The 10420-nt window shown below is 38.4% G+C and overlaps 2 protein-coding genes across 2 annotated transcripts in view; one reads left to right on the top strand and one right to left on the bottom strand.

Moving 5' to 3' along the window:
* Window positions 1-6403: 6403 nt before the first annotated feature.
* lsm10 (LSM10, U7 small nuclear RNA associated) lies at window positions 6404-9468 on the bottom strand. The gene is made up of 2 exons (XM_061881526.1): window positions 9325-9468; window positions 6404-6924 (listed from the first exon to the last, which is right to left on the bottom strand). The coding sequence occupies exon 2, from the start codon at window positions 6908-6910 to the stop codon at window positions 6503-6505; it is 408 nt and encodes a 135-aa protein (XP_061737510.1). The 5' UTR covers window positions 6911-6924; window positions 9325-9468; the 3' UTR covers window positions 6404-6502.
* zc3h12ab (zinc finger CCCH-type containing 12Ab) overlaps window positions 6777-10420 on the top strand; it is a 59316-nt gene continuing 55672 nt past the window's right edge. The window contains exon 1 of the mRNA XM_061881523.1: window positions 6777-6941. The gene's annotated coding sequence lies outside the window, so the exon portion shown is untranslated. The remainder of the gene's footprint in view (window positions 6942-10420) is intronic.

The following is a 10420-nucleotide window of genomic DNA, read 5'->3' as shown; positions in this document are numbered from 1 at the left end:
CATTGAATTATGGTCATTTCCCAACCAATATCCTACAACACAAATACAACGTTGAAACAACATGCTTTTTGACGTTGATTTGACCATTGAATTATGGTCATTTCCCAACCAATATCCTACAACACAAATACAACGTTGAAACAACATGCTTTTTGACGTTTATTTGACCATTGAATTATGGTCATTTCCCAACCAATATCATACAACACAAATACAACGTTGAAACAACATGCTTTTTGACGTTGATTCAATGTCAGGTTATGATGTTGATTTGACCATTGAATTATGGTCATTTCCCAACCAATATCATACAACGCAAATACAACGTTGAAACAACATGCTTTTTGACGTTGATTTGACCATTGAATTATGGTCATTTCCCAACCAATATCATACAACGCAAATACAACGTTGAAACAACATGCTTTTTGACGTTTATTTGACCATTGAATTATGGTCATTTCCCAACCAATATCATACAACACAAATACAACGTTGAAACAACATGCTTTTTGACGTTGATTTGACCATTGAATTATGGTCATTTCCCAACCAATATCCTACAACACAAATACAACGTTGAAACAACATGCTTTTTGACGTTGATTTGACCATTGAATTATGGTCATTTCCCAACCAATATCATACAACGCAAATACAACGTTGAAACAACATGCTTTTTGACGTTTATTTGACCATTGAATTATGGTCATTTCCCAACCAATATCATACAACACAAATACAACGTTGAAACAACATGCTTTTTGACGTTGATTTGACCATTGAATTATGGTCATTTCCCAACCAATATCCTACAACACAAATACAACGTTGAAACAACATGCTTTTTGACGTTTATTTGACCATTGAATTATGGTCATTTCCCAACCAATATCATACAACACAAATACAACGTTGAAACAACATGCTTTTTGACGTTGATTTGACCATTGAATTATGGTCATTTCCCAACCAATATCCTACAACACAAATACAACGTTGAAACAACATGCTTTTTACGTTGATTTGACCATTGAATTATGGTCATTTCCCAACCAATATCCTACAACACAAATACAACGTTGAAACAACATGCTTTTTGACGTTTATTTGACCATTGAATTATGGTCATTTCCCAACCAATATCATACAACACAAATACAACGTTGAAACAACATGCTTTTTGACGTTGATTCAATGTCAGGTTATGATGTTGATTTGACCATTGAATTATGGTCATTTCCCAACCAATATCATACAACACAAATACAACGTTGAAACAACATGCTTTTTGACGTCTATTTGACCATTGAATTATGGTCATTTCCCAACCAATATCATACAACGCAAATACAACGTTGAAACAACATGCTTTTTGACGTTGATTTGACCATTGAATTATGGTCATTTCCCAACCAATATCCTACAACACAAATACAACATTGAAACAACATGCTTTTTGACGTTGATTTGACCATTGAATTATGGTCATTTCCCAACCAATATCCTACAACACAAATACAACGTTGAAACAACATGCTTTTTGACGTTGATTTGACCATTGAATTATGGTCATTTCCCAACCAATATCATACAACACAAATACAACGTTGAAACAACATGCTTTTTGACGTTGATTTGACCATTGAATTATGGTCATTTCCCAACCAATATCATACAACGCAAATACAACGTTGAAACAACATGCTTTTTGACGTTTATTTGACCATTGAATTATGGTCATTTCCCAACCAATATCATACAACACAAATACAACGTTGAAACAACATGCTTTTTGACGTTGATTTGACCATTGAATTATGGTCATTTCCCAACCAATATCCTACAACACAAATACAACGTTGAAACAACATGCTTTTTGACGTTTATTTGACCATTGAATTATGGTCATTTCCCAACCAATATCATACAACACAAATACAACGTTGAAACAACATGCTTTTTGACGTTGATTTGACCATTGAATTATGGTCATTTCCCAACCAATATCCTACAACACAAATACAACGTTGAAACAACATGCTTTTTACGTTGATTTGACCATTGAATTATGGTCATTTCCCAACCAATATCCTACAACACAAATACAACGTTGAAACAACATGCTTTTTGACGTTTATTTGACCATTGAATTATGGTCATTTCCCAACCAATATCATACAACACAAATACAACGTTGAAACAACATGCTTTTTGACGTTGATTCAATGTCAGGTTATGATGTTGATTTGACCATTGAATTATGGTCATTTCCCAACCAATATCATACAACACAAATACAACGTTGAAACAACATGCTTTTTGACGTCTATTTGACCATTGAATTATGGTCATTTCCCAACCAATATCATACAACGCAAATACAACGTTGAAACAACATGCTTTTTGACGTTGATTTGACCATTGAATTATGGTCATTTCCCAACCAATATCCTACAACACAAATACAACATTGAAACAACATGCTTTTCGACGTTGATTTGACCATTGAATTATGGTCATTTCCCAACCAATATCCTACAACACAAATACAACGTTGAAACAACATGCTTTTTGACGTTGATTTGACCATTGAATTATGGTCATTTCCCAACCAATATCATACAACACAAATACAACGTTGAAACAACATGCTTTTTGACGTTGATTCAATGTCAGGTTATGATGTTGATTTGACCATTGAATTGTGGTCATTTCCCAACCAATTTCCTACAACGTTGAACACTATGACTTTACTTTAAAAGGTTGTTTCCAAGTCAGTATAATCAACGTTGTATCAATGTGTTGTGCCTGCAGGTAAAAATCACAAAGTGCTGCACAAAACCTCGGTATATTAAAACAATTCAGTTAAAACAATGTGGGCAACATCATAAAAAGGATTAAAAAAGTGGATATAGTTAAAAAGTCCACTAATTGGTCCATAATCACAATTATATTTTGTGTCTTATGGGGATTTTGACTTGTTACAATGTACTTTTCAGTCCTTGCCTCTAAGTCAGACATCATTCCACAAGCCTGCAATTTAAAAAAAGACAAGAGTTGCATTTTTTTGGGGTGATGCTTTTAATTTGATTTAGCGTGACTTGATTATGTGGCAATGATGTCCTTGCAGGGAGACAACATAGCACCTATTGAATGATGTCATGAATGATGTCCTTGCAGGGAGACAACATAGCACCTATTGAATGATGTCATGAATGATGTCATTGCAGGGAGACAACATAGCACCTATTGAATGATGTCATGAATGATGTCATTGCAGGGAGACAACATAGCACCTATTGAATGATGTCATGAATGATGTCATTGCAGGGAGACAACATAGCACCTATTGAATGATGTCATGAATGATGTCATTGCAGGGAGACAACATAGCATCTATTGAATGATGTCCTTGCAGGGAGACAACATAGCACCTATTGAATGATGTCCTTGCAGGGAGACAACGTAGCACCTATTGAATAGCTGCCATTCAACACACGTATATAGGATTTGTTTAGGGACCCAAAGCCGATGTCAATATCAACAGAATGAAACCATGATATATTGGGGGGGGCAAACTACAGCCAGCAAGACACCACAAACTTATCAAGAGGATTTGTTTTAATGTCTAAATGATGTCAGCCCTCTTTATTGAATCAACGCCATTCTGCCGCACTCTTCTGGGCGAAGACAGATTGGATTGTCATGAGTTTCCAACATCTCAGAGCTGAGCACAGCATCAATTTACAAACCCTGTTTCCATATGAGTTGGGAAGTTGTGTTAGATGTAAATATAAACAGAATACAATGATTTGCAAATCCTTTTCAAGCCATATTTAGTTGAATATGCTACAAAGACAACGTATTTGATGTTCAAACTCATAAACATTTTTTGTGTGCAAATAATCATTAACTTTAGAATTTGATGCCAGCAACACGTGACAAAGAAGTTGGGAAAGGTGGCAATAAATACTGATAAAGTTGAGGAATGCTCATCAAACACTTATGTGGAACATCCCACAGGTGTGCAGGCTAATTGGGAACAGGTGGGTGCCATGATTGGCTATAAAAGCAGCTTCCATGAAATGCTAAGTAATTCACAAACAAGGATGGGGCGAGGTACACCCCTTTGTAAGCAAATTGTCGAACAGTTTTAGAACAACATTTCTCAACGAGCTATTGCAAGGAATTTAGGGATTTTACCATCTACGGTCCGTAAAATCATCAAAAGGTTGATGATTGTCCTGTTCTGTATATTGTACTGTATTTTGTATATTGTACAGGATTGCTTGTTATTTTTATTCGATAGTAGTCTATTTCAATTCTTAGTTTGATATTTATTACTTCTTGTGTAATTTATTTTTTATCCCATATTTGTTCCCACTACCGCACCTTAAGTTGGAGTCCTTAATCTCGTTATATGCAAATATAATTTAGTATTTTGGAATGAATCCATCTTCCCTCTCACGTCTGCAGCTGGCCCAAAAAACAGCTGCCAGACTTTTAACCAACACAAGAAAAAGAGAGCACATTACTCCTGTTTTAGCCTCCGTCCACTGGCTGCCTTTGTGTGTTAGAGTCCATTTTAAAATCATCTTACACGTGGTCTTGCCCCACCTTACCTGTTGGAGCTGCTCCACCTCTATGCCCCCACCCGCTCCCTCAGGTCAGCTGATCAGCTGATCCTGGAGGTCCTCAAATCAAAGCACAAGCTCAGAGGGGACAGAGCCTTCTCTGTTGCGGGTCCCAAACTCTGGATCCATCTCCCTCTCCATGTGAGACAAACTCTGGATCCATCTCCCTCTCCATGTGAGACAAACTCTGGATCCATCTCCCTCTCCATGTGAGACAAACTCTGGATCCATCTCCCTCTCCATGTGAGACAAACTCTGGATCCATCTCCCTCTCCATGTGAGACAAACTCTGGATCCATCTCCCTCTCCATGTGAGACAAACTCTGGATCCATCTCCCTCTCCATGTGAGACAAACTCTGGATCCATCTCCCTCTCCATGTGAGACAAACTCTGGATCCATCTCCCTCTCCATGTGAGACAAACTCTGGATCCATCTCCCTCTCCATGTGAGACAAACTCTGGATCCATCTCCCTCTCCATGTGAGACAAACTCTGGATCCATCTCCCTCTCCATGTGAGACAAACTCTGGATCCATCTCCCTCTCCATGTGAGACAGGCCCCTTCTTTGGCTGTTTTTAAGACCCTTCTTAAAACCCATTTTTAATTCACTGACTTTTAACCCAGCATGGGAATTTAAACTGTTTTTAACTGCTTTTTATCCAACAAATTGTTCTTGGGGTAATTTGTATTTGCTTTTTCAATGTGTGTTTTACTTCTGTTTTAAATGTTATTTGTCTGTCCTTTGCCTCCATTTCTTTGTGGTGTACAGCAGTGGTTCTCAAGTGGGGGTACGAGTACCACTGGGGGTACTTGAAGGTATGCCAAGGGGTACGTGAGATGTATTTTTAAATATTCTAAAAATAGCAACAATTCAAAAATCCTTTATAATTATATTTATTGAATAATACTTCAACAAAATATGAATAAGTTCATAAAGTGTGAAAAGAAATACAACAATGCAATATTCAGTGTTGACAGCTACATTTTTTGTGGACATGTTCCATAAATATTGATGTTAAAGATTTATTTTTTTGTGAAGAAATGTTTAGAAGTAAGTTGATGAATCCAGATGGATCTCTATTACAATCCCCAAAGAGGGCACTTTAAGTTGATGATTACTTCTATGTGGAGAAATATTTATTTAATTGAATCACTTGTTTATTTTTCAACAAGTTTTTAGTTATTTTTATATCTTTTTTTCCAAATAGTTGAAGAAAGACCACTACAAATGAGCAATATTTTGCACTGTTATACAATTTAATAAATCATAAACTGATGACATAGTGCTGTATTTTACTTCTTTATCTCTTTTTTTCAACCCAAAATGCTTTGCTCTGATTAGGGGGTACTTGAATTAAAAACATGTTCACAGGGGGTACATCACTGAAAAAAGGTTGTACAGTTGTTTGTTCTTCAATTGTGTTTTTTTTAAGGGCTTTATAAATAAAGTTGGTATGGTATAATGACAATAATGTCCATTGTATTGTAGATCATAAATCGTGCATCTCACCTGGACATGAGCGGTCTGAGTAGGTAATCTGACAAGTTGGGACACTTTGACAGCCATTTAGGACCTGGAATCCCGAGGATTATGAGACATTCTTCAGCTAAATAGGAATATATGAACATCCTTTTAAGCTCTCATTAGACAATTAAAGCAACATCATATGTATAAAAGATTTTCTCTAATCAAATTAATGGTTGTATAATTTTATTGACCTCTTAAGGGAAATTAGGGAAAGGAAAAAAGAGTGGACTCCAATATTCAACGTCAAATAAGCTTTATTTTCAAACTTCAAATATTTAACTGGAAACCATAAATTAAAAACAAAAAGCTTTCAACTCCATTTTGCTTGGTTTCTGTTAATTTCTATTCTTGGCAAACTCCTTCCTTCCTCCACCCTCTTTGCCAAAGTTGCGCACACGGTGGATCTTTGCCAGTTGACCCTGGATTGTCTTGATTATGTCCACCTGGTCTGGGATGTGAACGTAGCGGATATTTCTCCCGGTGATGAAGAGGTCCTGCAGCCGAGTGGAGGTCCCCTTCCGGTCCCGGTAAAGCACCTCCTCCAGGCGTACGTTCATGAAGGCGTCCACGTTAACCACCCGGCCCCGCGCCGTGCTCTCGTTCCTCAGGTCCACCGTGGTCACCTGCCCCCGCAGGCCCTGCAGCAGCACCACCATGCTGTTCTCTGCGATGGTGCGCTCACGGATGGAGTTGAAGGCGTCCACTTGGGCGGACAGCGGGCCCTCGGTCTTCTCCGGCTCCATGGCCTCAGCAACACCTGCAAGACACCTCAAGGTTAGCCGTGCTCCTTTCATGAATGCCAGTGAGTCGTGTAAACATCTTCTTTTGTTCCACCCACTCCAATGTGAGGGTGTTTATGACTACTTGTCACCCAAAAGACGTGTGAAAAGCACAGAAAAACACCAAGCTGCTGTTGACGCCAAATTGTAGCATCTTAAACCTCTTTATTGTGGGAATGCTCCTAAACATTCACACATACACTTTTCTACACCAAAATTAATCTATTCATTACACTTCTCCAGATTTTGGCGCGCTCTAACTTCCACATTTTTTAAACTGTTCCAACTTCAAACTGTTCAGCCTATTTGGGAATAGCGGGCTTTCCCTTGACAAATTCCCAAAACTCCTAAATTTCCCAGAATTCCATGTTTTCCTAAACATTTTTCCCCATTAAAAAAATTCCAACACCAAACATTTCAACTCATTCAGACCATTCAAGTTTTTTTTACCATTTTCAAAAAAATTCCCGCTTTTCCCGAAATATTCCACATTTTTGGGAAATGGGACATTCTTCAAAGTTCCACAACTCCCACATTTTTCATCTGATTCAAACGGTTCCAACTTCAAAATATTCAGCCTGATCGGGAATTGTGTGCTCTGCTTCAACAATTCTAAAAAATTTTTTTTTTTTAAATCCAGTATTTCAGTTCAACTTCAGTATTGGAGAATTCTTCATCTAGATGAGGTGGCGACTTGTCCGGGGTGCAATGTTCCCTCTAAGGTACGCGCCTGTGCAATTGCACACTGCTCACGCGTCCTCTGCGCACAAAATCGAAATAAAAAGATAAGCACATAACAGTGTGCACGTCTGCCGTCGCTCAAGGAGTTTTGGCGTTTGCTCACACATATGAAAAATTGGAGGGAAAATTGCCCAGGTATACTCTAGGGCTGGGTAATATTGGCTTTTATTAATATCGCGATATTTTGATGCCATGTCACGATACACGATATATATTACGATATTTTGCCTTGGCCTTGAATGAAGACTTGATGCATATAATGACAGCAGTATGATGATTCTATGTGTCTACATTCAAACATTCTTCTTCATACTGCATTCATATATGCTACTTTGAACCTTTCATGCAGAGAGGGAAATCACAACTAAGTCCATTGACCAAAAGTGTATTTATTAAATAATCTTCATTCTCTCACGGGTGACTTTTGAAATGAAAGAAGAAATGAATAGTGTTGCTACCTTTTTGTAGCAACACTTCTGCTGCATACTTTGCATATTGCTGTTGTCTGCTGAATATCTTCCCGCTTGAAGCCAAACCACCGCCAGATGATGGATCCCCTGCTCTTTATTTTGGGCATTTATTGTTCTTCCTCCATTTGTGATCAGTTTCGCACCTTCTCTCTCTTGTATTGTCACAAGCTCCATTCTGCTCCGCTTGCACCACCTGCCTCAGCTATTGTTAGTCGTGCTGCTACCTCTCTGCTCGGCGAGAGCGTATGACGCTAGCCTCGTGTTAGTATGTGACGTGTGTAAGAAGGCGGGCTTGTTTTAAATCTCTGTGAGAAGGACAGACGAGGAAGAGTGAAAAACAGCAGTAATGTAATGCCCGCAGCTGAAAGCAACTGTGTGAGAACATATAATCGAATATTACGATATAGTCATTTTCTATATCGCACAGAGACAAACCTGCGATATATCGTTTGTATCGATATATCGCCCAGCCCTAGTGTACTCTGCTTTTCACCCGGATGCAGCTGAGATAGGCTCTGCCACCCCCTACCACCCGAAAGGGACAAGCAGTAGGAAATGGATGGATCTGTAATCTTTAAATGTTTTTCTTTAGAACATTTTACGGTAAAGTTGTTCGGCCTGAAAGTAATTCTAAGATAGTTGAGTATTGTTGAAGAATATTTCTAAATAGTAAACTTACTGCCTAAACATGGTATCCCTTTATGGAATGTTTACAATGAAAACATGACAAACTAAATGATTTATAATCAATATTTCAGAACAATTCCCACCAATAGAGTACATATATTGTTAGTTTGTGTAAATACAATACTTGGATCCAAATTGTATTTTAGTAATTGTATCTTTGACTTTAAAAACAGACACAAAAGAACTAAAACAACAGGCCAGTCTTCTTGAATGGGTCTTTAAAAGGAACTTTTCGATATTCGCCTCCTCCAAAGAGCCAAGAATGAGAAATAAATCACTAAGAAACTAGAAATATTTAGCATCTTTAACAGCTTCAACTTGTCTTAACTCATTTATGATTAACACGCATGCGCTGTCATCCGTTCTTTGCTTGCAATAAAACAAAGTTGCCGTGAACGAAGGTCAATAAAATCTGTCTTTTGGGTAATGCGGCAGAATTTAGAACACATACAAAGTATTATGGTAGCACGACATATTTACCTGAATTAGTTCAATTTTCAATCCATGCGAAATAAACGTGAAAAGCCTTGGCGGGATTATTATTGTCAAACACTCGCGGGTATTTCCGGGTTGGTGAAACACGTGATGTGAAATGATTGCGTCACAGCATTTCACTCAAATGACACAACACCGCCCTCTACAGGCCATAATGTGGCATGTACCATTTTTTTAGACGTCTGCAAATACAGTAATGGTGTTGAGTTATGGTTTATTTGGAACATACAACATGATACATCACCATTTCCAGTTCCTCTGTTCAACATGTTGGAAAAGGAGTAGAGCTTATTTAATCTTACCCCTTTTCAAAATGGTAAATGGCTTGTACTTGTACAGCACATTTCTAACACTTTTCAAAACGCTTTGACACTATTTCCACATTCACCCGATCACACACACATTCACACACTGATGGAGGGAGTTGCCATGCAAGGCGCTCACCAGGACCCATCAGGATCAAGGGTGAAGTGTCTTGCTCAAGGACACAAGGGACATGACTAGGATGGTAGAATCTGGGGATTGAACCAGGGACCCTCCAATTGCTGGCACAGCCACTCTCCCAACTTCACCACGCAAGATTCAAGATAGTTTATTGTCATATGCACAGTTAAACAGACACTTTGCCGTACAATGAAAATCTTACTTTGCTAGTCCACCCTTCAACAAGTCACATGTTACTTAGCTCAAAATAAGAGATAAAAATTAAAAAGTACATAGAAGGCACAGTAAGTAACATAAGATTATTGCACATTCTGATTGACAGTCAACAGTATAAATATGGAGGTGACCTTGGGTCACAGCAGCAGTTAAAGTGTCTTTAGTGATCCAAGGTGTCTACAGTGATGGTTCACAGTTTGGGGGTGGTCAAGGTAGCTGTCTTTTGTTCAAAAAGACAAAAGTAAAAACGGGGAGGGTGGGGGGTGGCTGGCATTCACAAGCCTGATGGCCTGTGGGTAGAAACTGTTTGTCAGTCTGGTAGTCCTGGATTTCAGGCTCCTGTATGGTCTGCCTGATGGTAGGAGGCTGAAGAGACTATGTACTGTCCTTGATGATGTTGTGTGCTCTCCTGGTGGCCCTG

The sequence above is a fragment of the Nerophis ophidion genome, linkage group LG21 (assembly GCF_033978795.1).
Source record: "Nerophis ophidion isolate RoL-2023_Sa linkage group LG21, RoL_Noph_v1.0, whole genome shotgun sequence".
Classification (NCBI taxonomy): domain Eukaryota; kingdom Metazoa; phylum Chordata; class Actinopteri; order Syngnathiformes; family Syngnathidae; genus Nerophis; species Nerophis ophidion.
This window is presented reverse-complemented; position numbering and strand designations above follow the sequence as displayed.